The following is a 26,664-nucleotide window of genomic DNA, read 5'->3' as shown; positions in this document are numbered from 1 at the left end:
CCCCCCCCCCCCCATTACCCTTCTCTGATATGACCCCTCTACCACCTTGACCATCACTGATTTTCTTCCTCCTGCCCTTTTAGGCCTTGATTCCCAAAGAAACTCACTTTAGTCTGCTTTTTTTCGTAGCATTTCCTGTTCTCTCTGCTCCTCCCTTTTTCTTTTTTCCCATTTCTTTTACCCCTTTTCAGAAAATTTGAGTTTCTATTTTAGTATTTTTCAACCAGAGGAGAAGACATTTTCTCCTCAGAATTTTTTTTTTAATTAAAACACACACACACACACACACACACACACCCCAAAATACTGAATGCACTTGAGAGCTGGGTTTGATAAGATGAGAGAAGAGATTCACCCAAAATATTCCCGGCAGGAAGGAAAAGGACTCCTTTTTCTGAAGAGGATAAAAGCTACTCCTCATATAATGCCAAATCTATTCACAGTTTCCAACTATGAATATTTTAAAAGTCAGTTACAGGGACAGTCTCAAAAATCCCTTTGCTGGGGACTCTGAGTCACCCACTCATTCCCTAGCCTCAGCTCATATGATATGTATGAGTTGCATTGAGAAGTTCCCTTAAAGGGGCTTCCTCTTCCTCTTACAGGATCACTGTCAAAAATCTTTAAGAAGAAAGGAGAAGGAAAAAACTGCAGATTTCTAGCTGGTCCTGGGGAAACAGCATTCTGTAGATGCTAAGCCTCTGGTTATTGAAATATGTAATTTTTTCTCTTTGGTTCAGTAGAACAGAGGGCTTAATCGGTTTGGCTGCATTCCAAACGATAGGATAAGGGATAACTGCTCACTAATTATTTACAAACTGTAGAATACTGTAAGCTATAGAGTTCTGCATAGCATAACTGTTGGATGGCATGGTGAATACATGTTTTTTGGATTAACAAAAATGTACTTCTTTCTTCCCTGGCAACAATATTTGTCTGCTTCGTGGGAGAGGAAAATGAAACCTAGCAACCGATTAAGTAACTTGGCTAAAGACATAAACCAAACAGTAGTTCTGAATGGGAATTGATGACACTCCCTGTGCCCCAACGAAGTGCAAGGATAAGAGGGAGGGAGGAATTTGAAATCACCTAAATGGTGAATTTAACATTTTATATCATACTGGGCATTCACAGAGTTGAACACTTGTGCCTGTGATTAAATCTGTGTTTAACTCTTAGTTTACAAATCGTTAAGATGTAGAAGCAGGAGGATTGGCTTGATGCTGTTTTGGGTATTTTTCTGCTAGCTGCTGTGTTTCAGGGGCCTTGATCTCTCTCAATCTGTGCAGATTTCCAGATAACCGAAAATAACGTGAGCGTGGAGGAATTCAGGTAACTCAGACATGGAGGACAGAAGACCTTGTTTGGAGGCCAGGCCAAGAAATCCCTATACTAACCACAGAGGTGAGCAAGATTTTCTACTTAATGGGAAGGAAATTGAATTCCTATGAATGAGCAGACCCGCCTAAGACTAACAGCCTCTCTTAAGTAAAGAATGGCGTATTCCATAGCCACAGCATGAATGACTGAAAAATAGACAACCCTCTCTTTTTTCTAAGAGCTGATGAATGGGTATAGTTCACATTAACAAAGACAGCGATAAGGTGTCTGAATTGGAAATAATTTTTAGAGCAGTACTACCCAAAAGAAACATAATGCAAGCCAGAAATGTAATTTTTCATTTTCTAGTAGCATCATTTAAAAAAGTAAAAAGATGGGGGTGCCTGGGTGGCTCAGTTGGTTAAGTGTCCCAACTCTTGGTTTTGGCTTGGATCATGATCCTGTGGTTTGTGAGTTCAAGCCCCGCATCTGGCCTTGTGCTGACATCACGGAGCCTGCTTGGGAGTCTCTGTCTCCCTCTCTCTCTGCCCCTTCTCTACTCATGCTATTGCTCTCTCAAACATAAATAAATAAACATTTTTAAAAAAGCAAAAAGAAACACATGAAATCCATTTTAAAAATTTAATAGTAATTTGTTTAACATGTGTTTAAATGAGTATATCCAAATAATGTCATTTATTGTAGTAACTGAATACAAACATTTTATTGTCAAGTACTTTAATAATTTCAGTATTTTTACTTCCCTAAATACTCAAACATTATCATTTTTTTAAAGATTTTATTTTTAAGTAATCTCTACACCCAAGGTGGGACTCTAACTGATGACACCCCCCCCACCCCCCCCTCCCCGACATCGAGAGTCGCCTGTTCTTCTGACTGAGCCAGCCAGGCGCTCTTCAAATATTATCATTTTAAGGTGTTATCGGTATAAAGAAACTTGAATGAGATGTTTACCCTATTTTTGGTATTCAGTGTTCAAAGTTACACATCTTAATTCAGGCTAACCATGTCTAAGATTCTTAATAACCATACGTGGCTAATGGATATGTATTTAGTTTAATGGCATATGTCTAGAATCCTAGTCACCAAAGTAAAGCTCATTCCAAAAACATTACTCTACTGCTATGATTTTTCTATTTGCTTAGAACTTTCAAACAAAACCAAATGGATTCCTGTTTTTCCCTAAGTTTGCAACATGTCATCTGAGTTTTAGCTGTAGAATAAATGAGGAAGAATTGTAGAATTTTATTTTATGAGCTGTGTGACTATTCAAAGAATGAGAAACAATACCAATTTTAATTCTTCAAAACATCAAGTCTTTGGGTCAGATTGAAATATTAGAAGGACTTTCTTTTGATATTTTGAGAGTTTGAAAAGTAAATAAGATAACACTTATAAAATTTAGACTTCAGTAATACAGGGTTTATATTTTGCCAAATGTTCCTTTATGTTGTCACCTCAAAATTTTCTCTGCAAAGTACAAAACAAGGAAAAGTGCACATAAATAGATTTAGCATCTAATGTCATGAAATGGTACAGTCATCTTGAATATGATGTGCATTCATAACATTTTTATTCTCACATCATTGTACACAATCTTATTTTGTTTGTATTTAAAAGCTCCAAGTAATTCTGCCAAGTTGGGTCAGCTCCATCAATTTTATAGGAAACGAAAGTGAAAGACAGTGGGCTCTTGGTTAATTTGGCCAAATTTACTTCTGAAAGGTGTGGCAAATTAAGGAAGACAAGTTCAGCTTCATCCACAGGGTGATGTTAGCTTTCATGTGTGGACTTGGTATATCTCCTCCTTCCCCCAACAACTTATCTGAGGGCTGGTAGTAAATAATACTATGTGGATGAACTTGTGCTTCAGAAAGGAGAAAAACTTGAGTTTCATTTTTCAGTTTCCTAAAACAAATTTGAGTTTCCTTTTTCGGTTTCATTCTCAATGTATTAACTAGCTCAAAAACATCTTGGTAAAGGAAACCCCACCTTCCCCCTTGCCATCTGATGCTGGACAAATTTCAAGAAGCATTTCTCCTGTAATTTTATCCCACTTGATGCCTGTGTTGCCTGTAACATATTGTTTAGTGGCAGATCCAGTGGCCTGGAAATCAATAGAGTATTCCCAATGGAAAAGTATTACTAGTGCTACTAGTAATAACATTAATGAGAACTTTTTACATGTTGGGTATACTATTAAGCATCTTACAAACGTTTAGTCTTTACACCTACATAGATACTTAGGCTTAAAGAAAGTATTTGACTTGTTCAAGGTTATACAGTGAGGAAGTGGCAAGGACAAGATTTGAATCAGGACTGTTTTGCTCTGAAATTCATGCTTTGGCTATTATTTGGTACTGGCAGAAGACTCAGAAGCAATGAGCTGATCTTTTTGACCCTCTGAAATAATCTCAGCTCATGAGGATTAAATGAGATACTGCAAGTATTTATCCTCTAACACGGATTAGGCACTCAACAAATGTTTCTTTTTTTTTTTTTTTTTTTTAAGTTTATGTATTTAAGTAATCTCTATACCCACCATGAGGCTTGAACTCACAACCCCAAGGTCAAGAGTTGCATGCTCTTCTGACTGAGCCAGCCAGGAGCCCCAACAAATGTTTATTCTTTTTCCCTTTTGCACCCTTTGAAAAAACAATGTTTTCATAGTATGTGCTGCAACCACAGTAATCTATTTTACATTTATTACATGATTTCATAGGAAGTCTTTTTTCTCTGCAAAGAAAACCTACTAAGTTCCTTTGTTGTTTTGGAAAATGAGAGTATGTCCCTTGTTGTTCTGTTAGATTTCCTTGTACCTTGACTTTTGTGCTTACCCAGTATTCCCATTGTGTTTAGGGCCTGTGAATGGAGAATTACCACCAAGAGCTAGAAATCAGGCCAATAACTCACCAGTGAATGCTCTCAGAGGAGGAGCTAACCAGCCTGGAAGGCAGCCTAGGGCCACCAACCATGCTGTTCCTGTACGGCAAAGAGAAGAAAGGTTTGGGGCTATGGGCAGGAATCCACATCAGGGAAGGAGAAACCATGAGGGGCGCACTAGTGATGAACCTAGAGGCCAAAGACGTGGTCAGGAAAATGATGCTAGGCGGAGAAATGGCAACCAGGAGGGAAGGAACCACAGACCACCGTGGTCCGATGAAAACTTCCAGCAGTGGCGAACCCCACACCAGAAGCCTGCAGAACAGCCACAGCAAGTGAAGAAACTGGGCTACAAATTCCTAGAAAGTCTTCTGCAGAAAGACCCTTCTGAGGTGGTCATCACTCTTGCCACAAGTTTAGGGCTGAAAGAGCTCCTGTCTCATTCTTTTATGAAATCCAACTTCCTTGAGCTCATCTGCCAGGTTCTTAGGAAGGCTTGCAGTTCCAAAATGGACCGCCAGAGTGTTCTCCATGTCCTGGGCATACTGAAGAACTCCAAATTCCTCAAAGTCTGCCTACCAACTTATGTGGTAGGAATGGTCACTGAACCCATCCCTGACATTCGAAACCAATATCCAGAACACATTAGCAACATCATCTCTCTCCTCCAGGACCTTGTAAGTGTCTTCCCCGCCAGCTCTGTGCAGGAAACTTCCATGCTCATTTCCCTCCTGCCAGCTTCTCTTAACGCTTTGAGAGCCTCTGGGGTTGACATAGAAGAGGAGACAGAGAAGAACCTGGAAAAGGTGCAGACCATCATCGAACATCTGCAGGAAAAGAGGCGAGAGGGCACTTTAAGAGTGGATACCTACACTCTAGTGCAGCCTGAGGCAGAGGACCATGTTGAGAGCTACAGGACCATGCCCATTTACCCTACTTACAATGAAGTGCACTTGGATGAGAGGCCATTCCTTCGTCCCAACATCATTACCGGAAAATACGACAGCACTGCTATCTATCTGGATACCCACTTCCGACTCCTGAGAGAAGATTTTGTTAGACCCCTCCGTGAAGGCATTTTGGAACTTCTCCAAAGCTTTGAAGACCAAGGCCTCAGGAAGAGAAAATTTGATGACATTCGAATCTACTTCGATACCAGGATTATCACCCCCGTGTGTTCCTCATCAGGCATTGTCTACAAGGTGCAGTTTGACACAAAACCACTAAAGTTTGTTCGCTGGCAGAATTCCAAGCGGTTGCTCTATGGATCTTTGGTGTGCATGTCCAAGGACAACTTTGAAACATTTCTTTTTGCCACCGTGTCTAATCGGGAGCAGGAAGATCTCTGCCGAGGAATCGTCCAGCTCTCTTTCAATGAGCAGAGCCAACAGCTGCTAGCGGAGGTCCAGCCCTCTGACTCTTTCCTTATGGTGGAGACAACTGCATACTTTGAGGCCTATAGGCATGTCCTGGAAGGACTTCAGGAGGTCCAGGAGGAGGATGTCCCCTTCCAGAGGAACATTGTGGAATGTGACTCTTACGTGAGGGAGCCAAGGTACTTGCTAATGGGGGGCAGATATGATTTCACTCCCTTAATGAAGAATCCCTCAGCCACTGAGGATTCTCTGAGGAATGCCGAAGCCTTAAGATATCCCAGAGTGAATGTCTTAGACCCTAGCCAGTGGCCCTCAAAAGAAGCCCTGAAGCTGGATGACTCCCAAATGGAAGCCTTGCAGTTTGCTCTCACAAGGGAACTGGCTATTATTCAAGGACCTCCCGGAACAGGTAAGAGAATTTTTCAGATCACGTGACTGACCTCTTCCCTATGAGATAGGCAAGGGAGGCTTGTCTCTAGGTTTCTTGAGTGTCTTGATTAGAAACATTCTTCTGAAATGGGCATCAAACCTACTTACAAAGTAGCTGTTCGTGGTGATTTTTCAGTGGGCAGCCATTGGTATGCATGGTAATAAAAGTCACTATGTTAGAGAAGACTGCTGAGGGGTCAAATTTAGGAAGATGCATGACCTTTGCTTCATCAAAGGCTATGTTAATTTTTATTTAATTTTATATTACTTTAAATTAAATAATATCAAATACATAATATTAGCACTGTGTGCCAAGTAGCATTTTACTACTTGCTAGTAGTGTTGTGTCTACTAATTGCATCCTCACAGCAGCTCTGTGAAGTAGAAACCATTCTATTTTACAGATGAAAAACTAAGACAAAGAGGTTGAATAATATGTTGAAGTTCATAAAGGTGGTAAGTGATAGACCTAGGACTTGAACTCAGGCACTGACTCTATAGAGTCCTGCCTCTTATAACTACTACACCATACTTCTCATGGAAATATGCCTCTCTGCACCCTCATCCCCATATGCCACTCTAATCCTACTTTGTGGTGATAATTGCTGTTGTTTGATGTGTACCTTTCCAGATGTTCTCAAAGGTGACCATTGATCTATCTCTGTGTCTGTATTCTTATGTTTACATACATGCACTTATACTTTTTTCTTTCAATAACATAAATGGTCAGTTATTTTTATAACATGTTACAGACATTTTTTACATTCGTTACACTCCAGTCACATTTAGAAATGTGTCTCACTCTTTTTACTATGTCTGCATTCACTGTAAGGAGTGAGTGTACCATGATGTTTTTTGTTTGTTTGTTTTGTCATTACATAGAGTGCTTTGGTAAGTGTCCATCATCTATATATCTATGTATCTGGTATGTGTTTATCTTTAGGTATTCTTATTATTTCCTAAAGTGGGAATTCACATTAATAGTTATAGTGTGTACTGCTAAATTATCCTCCATAAAGGATACACACACATGCAAAAAAACAAAAAAACACTGGAAAGAGGTCTTTAAAAAACACTAATAGGGCTATTGACTGGCTGGCTCAGTCAGTAGAGCACGTGACCCTTGATTTCAGGGTTCTGAGTTCGAGCCTCATCTTGGGTGTAGAGTTTACTTAAAATCTTTAGAAAAATAAAAAACACTGATAAAGTAATAGCAACTCACAATAAAAAGTTATATAACCTGGGGCACCTGAGTGGCTCAGTTATTAAGCTTCCGACTTTGGCTCAGGTCAGGATCTAACGTTTGTGAGTTCGAGCCCAGTGTCGGGCTCTGTGCTGACTGCTCAGAGCCTACAGCCTCCTTCAGATTCTGTCTCCCTCTCTCTCTGCCTCTTCTCCATTTGCTGGCTCACTCTCTCTCAAAAATAAATAAACGTTAAAAAAAAAAAAAAGTTATGTAACTGAATGGAAACTTTTTTCTGATAAGAAACATCTATATAATGGAAAAATATGCATAATTAAAGAGATGCTTTCAAGGCTTAAAAAAGAAAAAAAGGATGTACCAGTTTACACTCTCACCAAGAATGAACTAGTGTTCCCATTTCCTTATATCTTCTCCAGTATTGTTTTGTGTTATCTCAATGTTTTTTGCTGATCAGCAGGTTTTGCTGATCTGTGAGGTTAAAAATTTTGAACCATTATTTTTTGTTTTAGTAAAAATGGTTCAAAAATTTTTTTTAAATCTCTCTTCCCACCATTCCACTCAGTTCCTTTCCCTAAAACAATGTTATCTTCCTGTTGATCCTTCCAGAGGTATTCTATAAATATTCAAGCAAATGGTTGAATTGAATATATTTATTGTACTTTATGATTTTCTTTCTTTCTATTTATTTATTGTAAATTTTTTAAAGTTTATTTTGACAGAACGGGGGAGGGCAGGGAAGAGCGAGGGACAGAGGATCTGAAGTGAGCTCTGTGCTGACAGCAGAGAACCCAATGTGGGGCTTGAACTCAGGAACTGTGAGATCATGACCTGAGTTGAAGTCAGACACTTAACCAACTGAGCCACCCAGGCACCCCTCTTTTTGTTCTTTTTTGTTTTTTTTTAAGATTTTATTTTTAAGTAATCTCTCTACCCAACATGGGCTTGTTTGAACCCACAACCCTAAGACCAGGAGTTGTGTGCTCCACTGACTGAGCTACCCAGGCACCCCACCCCTTACTTTTTTTTTAACCCATTATGCTAGAAATCATCTTGTACATGTTGCTTGGTCCATTTAGAAAATATCTTGGTGTTCCTTTCATATTGGTATATAAGTAGTAACTCTTGTTTATGATTGCATAATATTCCATACAGTGGAATAATGTCTTTAACCAGTCCCGTATGGAAAGATTTATTAGTACAAACAATATTTCAGTGAATAGCCTTGTTTGTGAATCATTTCATATACAAACAAAACATATGCAGAAGAGAAATTTCCTAACCTGATCAAAGAATATATAATTGTGTAATTTTAATAGATCTTGCCAAATCACTCCCTGGAAATGTATGTCACGGTGGTTAATTTGTATTTTTTTCATTAAGAATGAGATTAAGGGGCGCCTGGGTGGCGCAGTCGGTTAAGCGTCCGACTTCAGCCAGGTCACGATCTCGCGGTCCGTGAGTTCGAGCCCCGCGTCAGGCTCCGGGCTGATGGCTCAGAGCCTGGAGCCTGTTTCCGATTCTGTGTCTCCCTCTCTCTCTGCCCCTCCCCCGTTCATGCTCTGTCTCTCTCTGTGACAAAAATAAATAAAAAAAAAAACGTTGAAAAAAAAAATTAAAAAAAAAAAAAAAGAATGAGATTAAAAGGGCACCTGGGTGGCTCAGTCAGTTGAGCATCCAACATTTTTTTTTTTCTTTTTAACATTTATTTACTTTTGAGAGAGACAGAGTGAGGGAGACACAGAATCCAAAGAGGGCTTCAGGCTCCAGGCTCTGAGCTGTCAGCGCAGAGCCCAGCGTGGGGTTCAAACTCATGAACTGTGAGACCATGATCTGAGCCGAAGTCAGTTGCATAACCAACTGAGCCACCCAGGCGCTCTAAGCATCCAATTCTTCATTTCAGCTCAGGTCATGATCCCAGGGTCGTGTGATCGAGCCCTGCGCCAAGCTCCTTAAGCCCTACTTAAGATTCTTTCTCTCTCCCTCTGCCCCTCTCACCCGCTCGCAGTCTCTTGCTCTTTCTCTCTTAAAAAAAAAAAAAAAAAAAAAAAATTTTAAAAGAATGAAATTAAATATCCTTTTGTCAGTTTATTGGCTATTTATATTACTACTTCTGTGGATTGGGTTCTTTTGGAATGACTTCTTACTGCTTTGGAGGAGCTTTTTGTATATTCAAAATCTACATGTTGCAGTTAATTTCCCTTAATGTTATCACTTGAATTAGGACTCATTAGTTCCAAGTGTAGTAATAATTTCAGGCTAGCTTAAGCCACACACATAAATGGTTACTAGGGAAGAACTGGTGAATATGAGGGGGAAGTAGTAAAAGGGGTCCTTTTTGAGGTGGGAATCCCAAAAAGTATCTATTCTAAGGGGAAGGAAGGAGACAAAGTAAATGTTAAATTATAAAGATTTTCTTTCCTTCTGAGGTATCCTTATCCATCCAGTCCTGCAACTAGAAACCTAATTTTCCTTTTCTGTTACCCACCCTAGCCAAACCATTATCAAGTTCTAGTCAATGTTACCTCTGAAACTTCTCCCCAAGCCTTAGCCTGGAATATGGCAGAAACCTCCCAACCCTATCCCTATTCCTTCTTGCCCACTCTTAACTCAGTTTTCACTTCCCCAGAGAAGTCTCTTCTAACCTCTGACTAGGCCAGAATCCCAATTATATGGGTTTTTTGGTACTGGGTATTTCTCATTTCCCACATTTATGATTTTACATTTGTTTCTGTGATTATCTTTCTCTTCTACAAGTCTGTAAGTTCCAGGAAAATAAGAACCATAGTTGTTATGCTCACCATGGTGTTTCTTGCATCTAACCCAGTGCCTGACACCTGTTAGGCACTCAATACTTACTTGAAGGGGAAAAAGGTGACTAACCCATCCAGGCACCCCTGTGGAGCACAAGATTCTTGCTCTCAGGGTCGTGAGTTCAAATCCCATGTTGGGTGTGGAGCCTACTTCATTAAAAAAAAAAACAACCCAAACGAAGGGAAAAAAGGAAGGAAGAAATTGTCGTTATTTATCTTGCTATACTGAAATCTTTGATTTTCTTGTATTGCTACCTCACTCACCTTTGATTTTTTGAAAACAGTGGCTAACTTCTCAACCTGACACAGTGTAAGGATTTAGCTATTTGTAGACATAATTAATTAATTATTGGCCATTTACTAATGAGCCCATAACTCTAACTTGAATGTTGATTTTTCTGAGTTTTTCCCTCCTTTCACAAAGGCAAGTCTGTGGTATATTGAAAACATTTCTAAATAATTTGCTAGATGAGAGTTAGCAAGTAGCCAGTAAACAACTGGCTAAAAAATACCTTACAGTTGTGAAAAAATATCTTAAAGCTGCAAAAAACAGAAGGGATTCTTTTTATGTGCTGATAGCTATCTCCAAGGTACATTAGGTGAAAAAGCAAGATGTAGAGTAGTGAAAATAGTCTGCAGCTATTTGCATTGAAAAAAAAAGGGAAGTTTAGAGAAAGACTATATTCATTTTTTGTTTGCATTTGCATAGAATGACTAACTCTGGAAAGTTACACGAGAAACTGGTAATACTGGTTTGCTTCCCAGAGGGGAACTGGATGACTGGGAGAAGAGCAGGGACACATTTCGTAAAATACTCATTTGTGCTTCTTGGATTTTTAAACCATCTCAGTGTATGACTTCAAATTTTTTTTAAATAATAATTTGCTGTAAGTAATTAATTACTCCTTCTAGAAAGTCTTTATTTATTAATTTTTTTAACTCTCCTTTTTCTTTCTTTTTTAGGCAAAACCTACGTTGGTCTAAAAATCGTTCAGGCACTTCTAACCAATGAGCCTGTCTGGCAAATTAGCGTCCAGAAATTCCCCATCTTGGTTGTATGTTATACTAATCATGCTTTGGACCAGTTTCTGGAAGGTAATTCTAGGCAAAATTGTTCTCTATCAAGAAGACATTTATAGTTGAACCATCACCAACTTCGGTAGCTTAAATTTTATTGCTATTTGAACTAAGCCCGTAGTCCTATCCATGACCTGCAGGCTCTGTCTGGTCTGCTCCAGCCAACTCTGAACCTTATCTCCTTCCTCTTCCCTTGTTCTTCCTGACTCCAACAACACTGATTGTCTGCAGTTCCTTGAATTCCTCCATCTTCTCCCTTGGGCCATGCTGTTCCCCCATCTCTAGAGGACACTTTTTCTCTCTGCATCTTGACTTCATCTATCATCTAGCCTGGTTGACTCCAACTCATTCTTTAGATCTCCCCTTAAATATCTCTTCAGGTGTGTTTTTCCAGTTGCCCCCAGACAAAGTTAAGCCTCCTTTTGTATTTTTTCTTCAGAGACTTAATACATATGTAACAATTTATTGTATGAGTTTCTACCCTAGACCATAAACACTGTGTGGGTTGGTCCTCTTTCTTGCTATATTTATGGATTCTAGCACTCAAAAAAATACTAATTGTATTAATGAATGAATAAATATATGTTTTTCCTTTTCCTTGAATATTATTTTCCATATCTCTTCCTTTCACCCAGATTAAATATTTTTTATTCTTGGAGTCTCAGTTTAAATATTAGATTACCCCACCCGAACTAGGTAAGTTGCCCTCTTATATATTTACAGCATCATGTACTTACAGTACTTACTGTACTTATTGCTATTATGAGAAATTGTTTAACGTGTATCTTCTGTGCCAGAGTGTGAGACCTGAGAACAAATTAGGAATAGAGTCTGTGCTTTACCTGCTATATGTTAAGAACCTAGCACATGCCTGGCACATAGTGACCAGTTGGTAAATACCTGTAGAGTGAATAACAGAGAACATTTACTAAGTGCTTACTTTCAAATCACAGATGAAGAACTGAAGCCTTAAGTTTAGAAACTTGTCCCAGTTTACATAGCAATAGTGGTGAAGTCAAGGTTTGGGTCCCCAGATATCTGATTCTAAACGTATGTTCTGGGGTGCCTGGGTGGTTCCATTGGTTGAGCTGTTGATTTCAGCTCAGGTCATGGTCTCACGGTTGTGAGATCGAGCCCTGCATTGGGCTCCGTGCTGAATGTGAGGCCTGCTTGAGATCCTTTCTCTCTCCTTCTGTCCCTCTCCCCAACTTGCTCTTGCTCACTCTCTCAAAAAAATAAAGGCTGTGTTCTTAAGTACACATTTTACTGCTCTGCAGGTCATATCATCTCTGAGGCCTTTTTGGTCATTAATAGGGTGGATTCCTTTAGGTACCAGTTTGTTCCCTAAGGAACCAGCTGAGATAACATCCGAAACACATACAGCTCTCACCTGAGGGAATCCAGCGTAGCTCCTCTCACCTCTGCTATGCTCCACTTTGCTCCATAGGCATCTACAAGTGTCAAAAGACCAGCATCGTGCGGGTAGGTGGAAGGAGTAACAGTGAAATCCTGAAGCAGTTCACCCTGAGGGAGCTGAGGAACAAGCGGGAATTCCGTCGCAACCTCCCCATGCACCTCCGAAGGGCCTACATGAGTGTGAGTCCCAGCTTTGGATATCTGAGATAGTTCATGGTAGAAATAGACTAGGTAGCAGTGGCTTTCTGGGTAGGCAGTCCAGAGGAAATAGGTGCTCCACAAAGTGGTGAAGGACTCAGGTTCCTTCCAGCATTCCATCTGTTAATCCCATGGTGTGACCTTTGCCCTCAAAATCAAGATGGAAAAAGGGCAGAAAGGAGCATACCACCCCTCCCAGCCCCTGCCAGGACCTTTTAAAGCTACTCCCCCCGCAAACCACCAACAGCCCTATTTACAGCCCATTGGCCAGCGTAATGTCATCTTCTAGCTGGGCAGCAGTGTACCCAAGCAAAACTCTGAGTCCCTATTACCAAGAAAAAGAGAAGTAGTCTCCACAACAGTATCCTTAGCCTGTTTTTCTGTTGTGTTATTTGTTCTTTTTTCTTACTGGTGGTAGGAGTCTGTTAGACATTTAAAAAAATTTTTTTTTTCAATGTTTATTTATTTTGGGGACAGAGAGAGACAGAGCATGAACGGGGGAGGGGCAGAGAGAGAGGGAGACACAGAATCGGAAACAGGCTCCAGGCTCTGAGCCCTCAGCCCAGAGCCTGACGCGGGGCTCGAACTCCCGGACCGCGAGATCGTGACCTGGCTGAAGTCGGACGCCTAACCGACTGCGCCACCCAGGCGCCCCTAAACATTTTAGATAGTAACCCTTCAGTTTTAAGATTATTTAAATTAAGACTTTTTGACTGGTCTATTTATTTCTTCTCTCTTGCTGTTCCTGTTTTAGCTTTGTTTTCCCTCATGGCAGAAACTGAGTTTAGGGGATGATCTCACTTGCTTATCATTTCTTTCCCTCTGTTTTTGGCAGATTGTGACACAAATGAAGGAGTCAGAGCAAGAGCTGCATGAAGGGGCCCAGACCCTGGAGTGTACCATGCGTGGTGTACTACGGGAACAGCACCTGGAGAAGTACATCTCCCCCCAGCATTGGAAAAGCCTGATGAATGGACCAGTACAGGTAGGGGTCATCCTGGGGGCTGTAAGCATTTGTCTTGCCTCAGTACTTGGAGGCAGTCTCTAGCAGAAGCAACAATGCGAAGCATTAGCTGTTAGGATAATCTGATGCTGCCATAATGTGAGAAGTCCCTTTTCATGAGGAGAGGTGGCTGAGTATACTAGTCAAGAGCAAGACTCTGGAGTCAGCATGCTGGATATGAATTCTGATTTTGCACTTGGCAAGTTACTTAATTGTTCTGTGCCTGCTTCCTGTTTTATAGAGTGGGGATAATAATAACATTAAGTTGAACCATATGAAATTGCTAATATTTGTAAATTTGACTTGCAGAAATGGCGGTTTGTAACAGATCAATGTAATTGATATAGGACTATTATTTGGATAAACAAGTTAGTATTTATAAACCACTTAATTAGTATGCTATAAGAGATTATTCTGTAAAGCAAAATCATAAGGCAACCCAGCCCATATAGAGAGCCTGGAAGTCAGGCTTAGTGACCTTAGTGACCTAAGGTAACATAGACTGTGTGCCATGGCCAGTATGATCCTCAACAGTCAACAGTCTCTCAACAGTCAAACGGGTAATAATGCCTGCGTTCAAAGGATGTTCTAAGTAGTAACTGACACAATTCCTGTAAAGTGGTTGGCCAGGAACCCATTGAAATGGTAGCTCTGTTATCATTGAGTTGGTGATTTCTAGGGTTACCCAGAAGCCTGAAGGGGTCAGTCAGTCAATCTATAAATGACTAAAGCAAGCTGGGTGTGAGACATTGGAAAGTAGAGAGGACTTGGCAGACTGGAAAAGAAATGGTAGCAACCCACTCTTAGCCATTTGTTGCCATCTCAGATGCAGGCTCATTGCTGCCATAGATCCTGATTTTGTCAAGAGCAGAAATTTTTATTTTTAAAATTCTCTACAAGTTGTATTTAATGATCCCGTTGCCCAAGGGTTGCCAGCTTGTAGCCTCTGAATTTTAAGAGAACTACTTTTGATCCTTCTCAGAAACCTTTCCTTTACACTGGTTGTCATGGAATTCTCATGACTGATAATTAATTCCTTCCTCAGGATAGTGAATGGATTTGCTTCCAGGGCTGGAAGCATTCCATGATGCTGGAGTGGCTGGGCCTGGGTGTCAGTTCTTTCACCCAAAGTGTTGCTCCAGCAGGACCTGAAAATACAGGTAAGAGTGCATGTCTACCAAGAATCACATCTTAAGGTGGAACATGGTAAAGACCGGAGACTAAAACTTGAAAGTAATACCTAGAATATATAAAGAGCTGTAATCAATTAGAGAAAGACAATAGCTTGATAGTAAAGTAAATAAAAGACACTTAACAAGCACATCACAAAATAGGAAATTGTAATGGTCAATAAACATATGGAAAGTACTCATTAGAAAAGAGCTAATAAAACCACAATGAGATGCTGTTACACATCGGATTGCCAAAAATTTTCAAGTTTGCTATATTGACAAGAAGGTGGAGCAGTAGGAACTATGATACACTGCTAGTGGGGAAATTAATTGGTACACCACTTTCAAATAATAGAAAAAGAGAAAACTCAAATATTCATCAATATTTGTACAGCACATGGATCAGTTACTGTCCATTTAGATCATGAAATACTGTACAGCAGTGAAAAGGAATGAATTACAGCATATATGGCAACATGAATCTCAAAAACAGGCTGAATGAAAAAGCAAGGTGTAGGAAAATACATTATAATATTCCATTTATATAGAGCTCAAGAAATGAAAAAAAAAAAGCCAAAATTAGATGATGTGTTGTTTAGAGATGTGTATGCATTATGTATATATATAGTAAGGTTATTTCAAAAAGCTAGGGAAGGGAATGAGCAATACAAAATTCAGGTTAGACAGGTCCACAAGTGTCTTCGAGAAATTGGGGATTTTCTCCTTAAATTGGGTGGGACGTACCTAGTTGTTCATTTTTTTTTTTCCTTAATGTTTTTATTTTAGAGAGAGGGCATGAGCGGGGGCGGGAATGGGGGCAGAGAGAAGGAGACACAGAATCTGAAGCAGGCTCCAGGTTCTGAGCTGTCAGCATAGCGCCCAACACAGGGCTCAAACCCACAAACTGCAAGATCATGACCTGAACCAAAGTCGGGTGCTTAACCAGCTGAGCCACCGAGGCAACCCTGGATGTTCACTTTTACCCATTTACATCATATATCTTCCTTTGTGTATTTGACATAAGTGAAACCTTTCTTAAAAAGGGATATGTTTATATGATATTTAAAAATATAACAAAAAAGTATATAAGGAAACCTAAGTCTCCCTCCCCTAACACTCATTTCTCCCAGTTTCTCCTGCTAGAAGTAACCACTTAAACCCCTTGAGAATGTTTTCGTACATCTAAGGTCTTATAAGTGTCCCCTTCCATTCTTTGGCTTCAAGAGTTTCACCCCTGTCTTGCTTGCTTTCCTCTTAGCCCAGGCAGAAGGGGAGGAGGAGGAAGAAGAAGGAGAAGAGGAGGGTTCGCTGATTGAGATTGCCGAGGAGGCTGACCTAATTCAAGCAGACCGGGTGATTGAGGAGGAAGAGGTGGCTAGACTTCGTCGGCGGAAGAAGGAAGAGAATGGGGCAGTCCAGGAGTTGGCTAAAGTGCTTCTGGCCATGAGGCTCGATAACTGTGGCCCCGGGACAACAGCTGGTCAGGAGCAAACTGGAGGAGAGTGGGAGGTAAGCTCACTTCCTCATGGCCTCTGGAAGCCCTGACGGAATGGGAAATGGGAGTTCAGTTATTACTGCCAGATGGTGGGGGTTAAACTCTCCTGAAACAAGCCTGAGAACATCTGTTCTGACTAGAACTGCAGCCCCTTATTTTCACCCATTTCTGTTATAGCAGCGTATTCACCTTGTCCTCACAAGGTATTCACCTTGTCCTCACTGTAGTATAAGATGGGTCCAGTTCCCAAGAGTATAAAAATTGTGACCCTTCAGAGGGGCGCTGGCAAGAAATTCCAACTTAGAAAAACAGGAAGCAGGTGGCCAAATGGCTTCTCTTGAACTTTCAGAAAAATGCACCACATATGGGTCAGATCAAACACTTACAGTCTCAGTGCTTGATGCTTTCATGGATATTGTCTTCTCAAGTACGAATGAATCTATGAAAAATACATTAATATTTTAGAGAATTCAAGTAAAGCAGAATGAAGCAAGCCTTCCAGGCTGGAGGGAGTACTCATCCTTTATTCACCCTGGAATTTGACATTTCTCTTAAAGCCAGAATAATGTGAATGCCCAGACTTTCCCTTTGTTCATTCCTTTGGTAGAACCAAGTGGTCCTCCAAATTTACCATTCATTACTATGACGGTAGAGTACTGGATACTCAAAATAACATTTCTAAACTCATGATTTAAGAGACTGTCAAAGTCAACTTTGGATGCAATTTTCCCTGGTCTGCTAGCTTTTAACTTGATCTTCTAGTTCAAATCTGATCCTAATACTTGGAATTATGGGTTGGGCATCTCTCTGCCATGTGGCCTCAGGGGGAGTTGATTGGTTTGGTTTGGAACTAAGGGGAGGTTCATAACATTGTGACATCCATCTTTCATGCCAGTCCTTAGTGACAGAGCCAGGGGAGAGCACTTTCTCCTAACTGGTGCCTTTCACCCTCTTGTGAAAGGTACTGTCTCGATATGATGGCATTAAGACCATCTTAGCAGGCCCTGTACAGCATTTAACAAGAAAGACCTACCTGTACTACTTTTCATGACATGTTTTAGGAATGAGAAATAGAATGTGGTCAAAGGACATTCAGTGATAACAAGTGTCAGTACTATTCTAAGTGCTTTCATGTATTTATTCCTTTAGTCAAGTCAGCAACCCTGCAAAGATGTATTGTTATTATTCCTCATTTTGTAGCAGGCGATGCTGAGGTACATAAAGGTTGAGTAACTTACTCTAGAGGTAGATGGGGCTTTGAACCCAGGCAGACTGGATCCAGAGCCCCCAATTAGCCACTTTGCAATGGATATGTGTTAGAAGAGTTTGAGACATTCAAGGAAGTTCTTCCGAGGTGGCAGCCCCTTTTTAATGTGCTCTGGTCTCGACCTTGGTCTTAGAACTGAGCCAGTTTCTGCTCAGATGGTAACCCTGGCTGTTAATGATGTCCACAGACTCAGCGCAGCCAGAAAAAGAAAATGAAAAAGAAAGTGAAGGTTGAACTTCGCAAACTCAACACCATGACTGAGGCTGAGGCCAGTGAAATCCAAGATGTTTGGCAGCTGAACCTGAATTCTCGCTGGCAGCTATATAGGTATTTATGCCCATTGCCTCCTCCCCCCAACTCCCAACCAGTGCACGTGATTACCCCAAAGGGTTCCTTTTCTGTTCCTGCAACATAACCCCCCCATCCCTCCACCCCAACCTTCAACAGTGTTAACTAATGATTGGTTGCATACCCCCAGTGAACTGAGTGCTAGGGGTGCAGATATGGGATAAAATAGACACTTGGCTATCCCTTTTTGTTTTTTTTTTTTTAACGTTTATTTATTTTTGAGACAGAGAGAGACAGAGCATGAATGGGGGAGGGACAGAGAGAGAGGGAGACACAGAATCGGAAGCAGGCCCCAGGCTCTGAGCCATCAGCCCAGAGCCTGACGTGGGGCTCGAACCCACAGACCGAGAGATCGTGACCTGAGCTGAAGTCGGACGCTTAACCGACTGAGCCACCCAGGCGCCCCTTGGCTCTACCTTTAAATGGAGCTTAGAGTTTATCCAGGGAGACAAATTAGTTAATTCCACAAATAAGTTAACAAATGGGCATAACCGCTAAGAAATAAAAGAACAATGAGTGCTAAGAATATGAACACGGGATTTGAGCTGGTCTGAGGTATCCAGGAAAGTGACAAGGCAAGATGTGAAGGATTAGTAGACATTAACAAGACCAGCAGGGAATGGGGAGCAGATGAAATTATGGGGACCACATACATAAAGGCCTTGACGTGGAAAGGAGTATGTCTATTTGAGAAATTGAAAGAAGGCAGCCAGCATAGCTGTGGCTCAGAGAAATGGAAAGTGAGGTCAGAGAGGTGGGAGGGGCCTAACTGCAGGGACTCATGGGGCAAAGGTGAGGAGCCGGGTTATCAAAAGCCACTTTTCAAAAAGTACCGAAAAGCTCTTGGAACATTCTGTAGCAGAGTAGTGACATGATCTGTTTTACTTGTAAAATGAGACTGGAGAATTAGGGAAGGGGACTCAGAGATGTGCCAAGGAGAATTTGTGAGAAATTCTTGAAGCTTTTGAAGTCCCTTACTCTCTTCTCAATAATTAACCTGTATTCTTTATTCTACTCTCCTCCTTAGCTCCTAGCCACCTATGTATATCTCTCTGTACTTCTTTTTGTTGGGCATTTTGGAATCTTGGTTCCCTGCAAACCTAGGTCTCTCCTTCCTCTCCCTCTGTGGCCCGTAAGCTCCTCAAGGGTCTCGGTTCCACCTCATACACACTGCAGGGGGTTCCTCCACCATCTTAAAGAGCACACATCTTCTTTCTCTGGTTCTTCACATTCTCCAGGCTGTGGCTACAGATGTACCAGGCCGACACCCGCCGGAAGATCCTCAACTATGAGCGCCAGTACCGCACGTCAGCAGAGAGAATGGCTGAGCTGAGGCTCCAGGAAGACCTGCACATCCTGAAAGATGCCCAGGTTGTAGGAATGACAACCACAGGTAAGAAAGCATGGGGAAGTTTACCAGACCCAGCCATTCACTCCTGGTGCCAAGCTCTTATCAGATTATCTAGAATAGGTAAAGAGAAGCTTCTTCAGGAGGTTAGAGGGAAAGGCCATGGAAAGCTATTGAAAATGAGTTATGTTTAGGGAACTCATGATGAAATGCACCCACTTGTCCCTGCTGCATTCGATAACCTGACAATGACCAACATGGGTGTTGGTGGTCTGGAGACCACTCATTAGCACTTAATCTCTCATTCAGTGGCCACCACAGCCCTGGATGGATGTGAGGACTCAGTTTTCACAGACTCAGATTCCAGCCTCCAGTGCATCAACTTAAGAGGAGCCTCTTCTCTCTTGACTCCAGGTGCTGCCAAATACCGTCAGATCCTGCAGAAGGTAGAGCCTCGGATTGTCATTGTGGAAGAGGCTGCTGAAGTCCTTGAGGCCCACACCATTGCTACATTGAGCAAAGCTTGCCAGCACCTCATTCTGATTGGGGACCACCAGCAGGTAGGGCAGGTGCCCCTGGAAGATGAAGAGAGAGGGCTCTTGGAGGGTTGTACTCAGACAGAAGACCCTGGCCTCTCTGCTTCACCAGTCCTCAAACTTATTAGTAGCTCTCTGTGATTCTTTCCCTCACCTCCCACGTTCAATCTAAGAGCAGGTGCTCTTAGATATCGGGTATATTTGAGAGATAGTATCATTCATTTCATAATGACCTTTCAAGTGGACTATTAAAACAGCCTCCTTCTTGTTCCCCTACTTTGGTTTTTGCCGTCCTCTAATCTATTCTTTGTAAAGGGGCCAAAGTGAATTTTTTTAAAAAAGTAAGTCAGATCATGACACTCTATAGCTTAAAACCCTCCAGTGGTTTCCCATTGACTTAATAGAAAAATCCAGCTTCTTAAAGTAGCCTAGAGAGGCAGATATTCTCAGGTTCAGCCTGCTTCTCTGACTTCCCATATCACCATCATTTGCTCACTGTGTTCCCACCACCTGCCCTCCTTCCTGCTCCCTCATACCTTGCTTTTCAAATGATAGGCAACTTCCTCCATGCTGGCATCAACTCAGGTGTCACTCTTTAGGGAGGCCTATTTAAGGAACCACCACTCCTGGGCACTCCATCACATCACCCTTATTTCTTGCCTTCATGTCCTTGTCACTCTTTATCCTTAGCCTGTCAGTACCTAGAGCAGTGCCTGGCATATAGAAGGCACTTGAAAAACATTTGATGGGTAGGTTGGTGGTTAAGTGAGTATATGATTGGATGGATAAAATAAGTCAGTAGAGAGTCCTCAGACATGTTTGTTTTCTCAGCTGCGTCCCAGCGCCAATGTGTATGATCTAGCCAAGAATTTCAACCTTGAGGTGTCCCTCTTTGAACGACTGGTGAAAGTAAACATTCCCTTCGTCCGTCTAAATTACCAGGTAAGAAGCCGGACCTCTCTTATTACCTACCACATGTTCAGGAGAAGTCTCCTGGGAGCCTGCCAGTTGCCAGCAAGAAAGGTCTCATAAAAATAAAACTGGCTTAGGGGCGCCTGGATGGCTCAGTTGGTTAAGTGTCCGACTTCGGCTCAGGTCATGATTTCAGTTCGTGAGTTCGAACCCCACGTTGGGCTCTGTGCTACCAGCTCAGACCCTGGAGCCTGCTTCAGATTCTGTATCTCCCTCTCTGCTCCTCCCCCACTCATGCTCTCTCTCTCCTTCAAAAATAAATAAAAACATTAAAAAAAATTTTTTTTTTTTAAATAAAAAAAAAACCTGGCTTAGTAATTCAATGACTGTTAGACTTTTTTTCTTTTCTGTTTTAAAATACCACAAGATGAGGGGCGCCTAGGTGGCGCAGTCGGTTAAGCGTCCGACTTCAGCCAGGTCACGATCTCACGGTCCGTGAGTTCGAGCCCCGCGTCGGGCTCTGGGCTGATGGCTCAGAGCCTGGAGCCTGTTTCCGATTCTGTGTCTCCCTCTCTCTCTGCCCCTCGCCCGTTCATGCTCTGTCTCTCTCTGTCCCAAAAATAAATAAACGTTGAAAAAAAAAAAATACCACAAGATGAGCTGAGTTTGTGTTGGATGAAAGAGCTGTTTACAGTCTGCTCTTTTCTCCTTATTCTTTCACATTATCTCCAGATTTTCCACCAGCAACCTAGTCTTTAGAAAACTGTCCCTTTATTCTCTGCCCATGTTTCTCTCTTTTCTTTTTTAAGTAGGCTCTACCCCCTATGTGAGGCTTGAACTCGCAACCCTGAGATCAAGAGTCACACACTATACCAACTTGAGCCAGCCAGGCACCCTCTTTCTGCCCATGTTTCTAATGACCTGTATGTCTTATTTCAGCACCGCATGCGCCCTGAAATTGCCCGGCTTTTGACCCCCTACATTTACCAGGATCTGGAGAATCATCCCTCTGTTCTCAAATATGAGAAGATAAAGGTGAGTCTGTCCTATTTGATCTTTCTGTGATGTATCAACAACCAAGGAGGCTGTATTACCTTAGGATGAAAAAGGGTTTTCAGAAGGATCTAGAGCCAACTTTTTTAAAAGCTCGTCACTAAGTAGAAATAGTGTAGAAGTTGAGAGATACAGACGTGGGTTTTGAATCCCAGCTCTGCAGCTGTGTAACTGTTTAGCAAGTGATACACCAATTCTGAATGTCCTGATCTTCTGTACAGTGAGAATAATGGGTACTGCCTCGTTACATTATTGTCTTGAGGGAGATAATGTGTGTAAAGCAATCAGCACAGTGGAGTGCTTTTAAGTTAGCTGCTCACTCAACATCATCATAACTTTTGCCTGTTTGCTGAACCGTAATAGTTGGATCATGGATGGCTGTTGGAAATTATAATATTAAATGTATTAGAAGTTAAAATAGACAAATTCTGTATCCATTTTCCTACTTGCCATGGTCCCAAAAGAAAACATACAGTAGTGACTGACACCAGAATTAAAGATTATGGTACAAAGTATACAAAAAGCCTCGCTAAGTCTCTCCCCGGAATAGGGTCAGTGGCCAGTACATCTGAAAATAGGAAGAACTGCATGAGTGAACCTTCTGACATACCATTTCTTTTCCTTTCTAGGGGGTCGCTTCCAACCTTTTCTTTGTAGAACACAACTTTCCTGAACAGGAAATCCAAGAAGGCAAAAGCCACCAGAACCAGCATGAGGCTCGCTTTGTGGTAGAATTGTGCAAGTACTTCCTGTGCCAGGAGTACCTCCCCTCCCAGATCACCATCCTCACCACCTACACGGGGCAGCTATTCTGCCTGCGCAAACTCATGCCAGCCAAGACATTTGCTGGCGTCAAGGTCCATGTAGTTGACAAATACCAAGGGGAAGAGAATGACATCATCCTCCTCTCATTAGTGCGGAGCAACCAGGAGGGCAAGGTGGGTTTTCTCCAGATATCCAACCGCATCTGTGTGGCCTTGTCCCGTGCCAAGAAGGGTATGTACTGCATCGGAAACATGCAGATGCTAGCCAAGGTGCCCTTGTGGAGCAAGATCATCCATACCCTTCGAGAGAACAATCAAATAGGCCACACACTCCAGCTGTGCTGCCAGAACCATCCTGATACCCACACCTTAGTATCCAAAGCTTCTGATTTCCAAAAAGTGCCCGAAGGAGGCTGCAGCCTACCCTGTGAGTTTCGGCTGGGCTGTGGACATGTCTGCACCCGTGCCTGCCACCCCTATGATTCCTCACACAAGGAGTTCCAATGCATGAAGCCATGCCAGAAGGTTATCTGTCAAGACGGGCACCGGTGCCCTCTTGTTTGCTTCCAGGAGTGTCAGCCTTGTCAGGTGAAGGTGCGCAAAATCATTCCTCGGTGCGGTCACGAACAAATGGTTCCTTGTTCCATGCCTGAGTCAGATTTTTGCTGCCAAGAACCTTGCCCCAAGGTTCTGAAATGTGGGCACAGATGTAGCCATCCCTGCGGTGAAGACTGTGTGCGGTTTTGCTCAGAAATGGTCACCGTGAAACTCAAGTGTGGGCACAGCCAGCAGGTGAAATGTGGTAATGTGGAAGACCTCGTGTATGACCTGCCAGTCAAGTGCACCACCAAGTGTGGCACGATCTTGGACTGTGGGCATCCTTGTCCTGGGACCTGCCACAGCTGCTTCGAAGGGCGCTTTCATGAGCGCTGTCAGCAGCCCTGCAAGCGCCTGCTCATCTGCTCACACAAGTGCCAGGAGCCGTGCATCGGCGAGTGCCCACCCTGCCAACGGACCTGTCAGAACCGCTGTGTCCACAGCCAGTGCAAGAAGAAGTGTGGGGAACTGTGCAGCCCCTGCGTAGAGCCCTGTGTCTGGCGCTGCCAGCACTACCAGTGCACCAAACTCTGCTCTGAGCCCTGCGACCGACCCCCATGCTACGTGCCTTGTACTAAGCTGCTGGCCTGTGGCCACCCCTGCATCGGTTTGTGTGGGGAACCGTGCCCCAAGAAGTGCCGTGTCTGCCACCAGGAAGAAGTCACCCAGATCTTCTTTGGCTTTGAAGATGAGCCTGACGCCCGCTTTGTGCAGCTAGAAGACTGCAGCCACATCTTTGAGGTGCAAGCCCTGGACTTCTACATGAATGAGCAGAAAGATGATGAAGTTGCCATCAAGTTGAAAGTGTGCCCTATCTGCCAGGTGCCCATCCGCAAAAACCTGAGGTATGGAACCAGCATCAAACAGCGGCTGGAAGAGATTGAAATCGTCAAGGAAAAGATTCAGGGCTCAGCAGGGGAAATTGCAACCAGCCAGGAACGACTTAGGGCCCTCCTGGAGAGCAAGAGCCTCCTCCACCAGCTGCTTCCTACAGACTTTCTGATGTTAAAGGAGAAGCTGGCCCAGAAGAATCTGTCAGTGAAGGATCTGGGCCTTGTTGAGAATTACATCAGCTTCTACGACCGCTTGGCTGGCCTGTCAGACTCTCTAAAAAAGGTGCATGTCTTAGAACAAGAGAGAGTGAGGAGTCGACTAGAGCAGGTCCATGACTGGCTAGCCAAGAAGCGTTTGAGCTTTACCAGCCAGGAATTGGATGACCTCCAAAGTGAAATCCAGAGGCTCACATACCTGGTGAACCTCCTGTCCCGCTGCAAGATAGCAGAGGGGAAGCTGAGAGGTAGCACAGCAGAAGAGGTCTACAGTGTCCGGAAGATCCTCGAGAGAACATGTAAGTTCACCCAGGAGGATGAAAAGTTTGTGCAGAAAAAGATGGAAGCTCTGAAAACCATTCTTCCCTGCTCTGGCCTGGGCATCTCAGAGGAAGAACGAGTGCAGATAGTCAATGCTATGGGTTATCCTCGGGGCCACTGGTTCAAGTGCCCCAATGGTCACATCTACGTGATTAGCGATTGTGGGGGAGCCATGCAGAGGGGCACATGTCCTGACTGCAAGGAGGTGATCGGGGGCATAAATCATACTCTGGAAAGGAGCAATCAGCTTGCTTCTGAGATGGATGGAGCCCAGCACCCTGCCTGGTCTGACACGGCCAACAACTTGATGAACTTTGAGGAGATCCGGAGGATGATGTAGGAAGATGGTGCACCGCTGCCTTGTGCCTAGCCACCACCTGGCTGGGATCGGCTCCTTTACGAAGGAACCGAAGTTTGTTTTTTATTATTGTCCTTTATTCTTAGTACCTATTTAAGGATCCACTTTTAGGGATTGCCCACGTTTGTTTCTAGATTTCCCCTGCGCTAGAGTAAGCACTTTACCTCCAGAACTGAGAGCAAAGTTAACAGATACCTTCTTTTTTTCTCCTGCAAGTTAGTGGACAGGCTCTCTGGAGCATGTTTGGGGCTTCCACCTAGGGCTACCTACTGGTATCTCTGGGTCCTGACTCAGATATTTTTTCTGCAGTGCTCCGGGGGCACAGAGTATGAACTCATGTGAAGCAGACTCATTCTAATTGCCAGGCCCTAACTTGTAGACTAATTTTAATTCCAATAAACAGAGGCCCAGAGGAGTTGTTTATGAACTGCTTATCCTTTCAAGGAGCACAAAAATCCCTCCCACTCTCCTCCTGGGGCATCCTCACTCCCAGAGATGGAGGCATGTGATAAGACAAAGACTTCCGTGACTAACCCTGACCCAGTTACATATTCACAGAGTGGGAAAGTGTGACTACCCACAGCTGGGGGCTCTGCAGCAGGCCCAGGCTGACTAAGGAGTGATCCCTCATACCCTCTCCTGTGACTGGCACTTTGGAATGGTGGTTTCTTTGCCTGCAGGAGTTCAGTAGCAGTGCTGGTTCCCCAAGGCCCTGAATGGAACTAAACCAGCAGCACCTATCCAAAGTGTGACCTTTTGTCCCAACACTACTACAGCTTTTGCCTGGGCAGGGTTAGCATGCCAGCAGCTTCTGCAGGCCCCAGACCCATGCCAGAAGCCAGCCCCCAGGCCTGCTGCTGCCTGCATATATATTCCCTCAGTCCAGTGTTCCTAGAACAGACACTTAGGCATCTCAGGTCTTTCTAATGTTGGTGAGAAAAATATCCTTTTCCTATGTATGCATTTCCTTTTTTGTCTTTACTATGCACTTTAGCCTATAAAGCCAATTAATAAAAATGATGATTGAGAAAATCAGTGGTCCATGTTTGTCAACTTCTAGAAACAGCTCAGGCAGCCTGAGACCATGAGGATGGGGATGGAGCCACTGCCTACGAGGAGGCCAGTCTGGTTTCTGTGGTACGGAGTTTTTATTTAGCTGGTGAGTCCTCTGTACTTATGGTAAAAAGAATTTTTTGTTGTTGTTGTATAAAAGCATAACTTGAAGTTTGCTTCCCCAGAGGCAACCCTGTTAACAGCTTCATGAGTCCTCCCAGAGGTAAGCTATACATATGCAATGTATGTAACTCTTAAAAAAAAGTACGCAGCTCTGCACTTGGCTTTTTTTAACCCAGCAACTTAGCTTGGGGACCTTTCTGTAAGCATATACATATGAGGAGCCTGAACCCTATTCCATCATGCATGTGTGCCATCATTTACTGGAATGAAACCCTCTGCTGGTGACTGTTAGGTGCAGCCTAAATGAATAGCTTCGAACACACTTTTAATCTCAAGGGTTTGTGCTACTGGTAACTATTAAAATTTTTGAGCTGGTGGTGGGGAGGTGTATACTCCTTGAAATTATATAGGACAGAGTACAAACATACAATTTTGTTAAGGGGGATCCCTTCACTCTCATTATCAAAGGAACCTATGATTGAGAAAGGATGAGAACCTCTGTTCTACAGGGTAAAAGCTGGTTTTTGCAAC

The 26,664-nt window shown here is 42.8% G+C and overlaps 1 protein-coding gene across 1 annotated transcript in view; it reads left to right on the top strand.

The window, feature by feature from the left end:
- Positions 1-25,992, top strand: part of ZNFX1 (zinc finger NFX1-type containing 1) — a 27,165-nt gene extending 1,173 nt beyond the window's left edge. Inside the window, exons 2-14 of the mRNA XM_040459711.1 lie at positions 1,290-1,404; positions 4,201-6,009; positions 11,007-11,138; positions 12,568-12,716; positions 13,570-13,719; positions 14,783-14,897; positions 16,168-16,418; positions 17,859-17,998; positions 19,258-19,412; positions 19,782-19,927; positions 20,735-20,845; positions 21,755-21,850; positions 22,498-25,992. Coding sequence (XP_040315645.1) covers positions 1,344-1,404; positions 4,201-6,009; positions 11,007-11,138; positions 12,568-12,716; positions 13,570-13,719; positions 14,783-14,897; positions 16,168-16,418; positions 17,859-17,998; positions 19,258-19,412; positions 19,782-19,927; positions 20,735-20,845; positions 21,755-21,850; positions 22,498-24,939 — 5,757 coding nt within the window. The 5' untranslated portion in view covers positions 1,290-1,343 and the 3' untranslated portion in view covers positions 24,940-25,992. The remainder of the gene's footprint in view (positions 1-1,289; positions 1,405-4,200; positions 6,010-11,006; positions 11,139-12,567; positions 12,717-13,569; positions 13,720-14,782; positions 14,898-16,167; positions 16,419-17,858; positions 17,999-19,257; positions 19,413-19,781; positions 19,928-20,734; positions 20,846-21,754; positions 21,851-22,497) is intronic.
- The last annotated feature ends 672 nt before the right edge of the window (positions 25,993-26,664 follow it).

The sequence above is a fragment of the Herpailurus yagouaroundi genome, unplaced genomic scaffold (assembly GCF_014898765.1).
Source record: "Herpailurus yagouaroundi ecotype Mexico unplaced genomic scaffold, PumYag 246, whole genome shotgun sequence".
NCBI lineage: Eukaryota > Metazoa > Chordata > Mammalia > Carnivora > Felidae > Herpailurus > Herpailurus yagouaroundi.
Note: the sequence above shows the minus strand (reverse complement) of the source record. Positions and strands in the feature narration are given on the sequence as shown.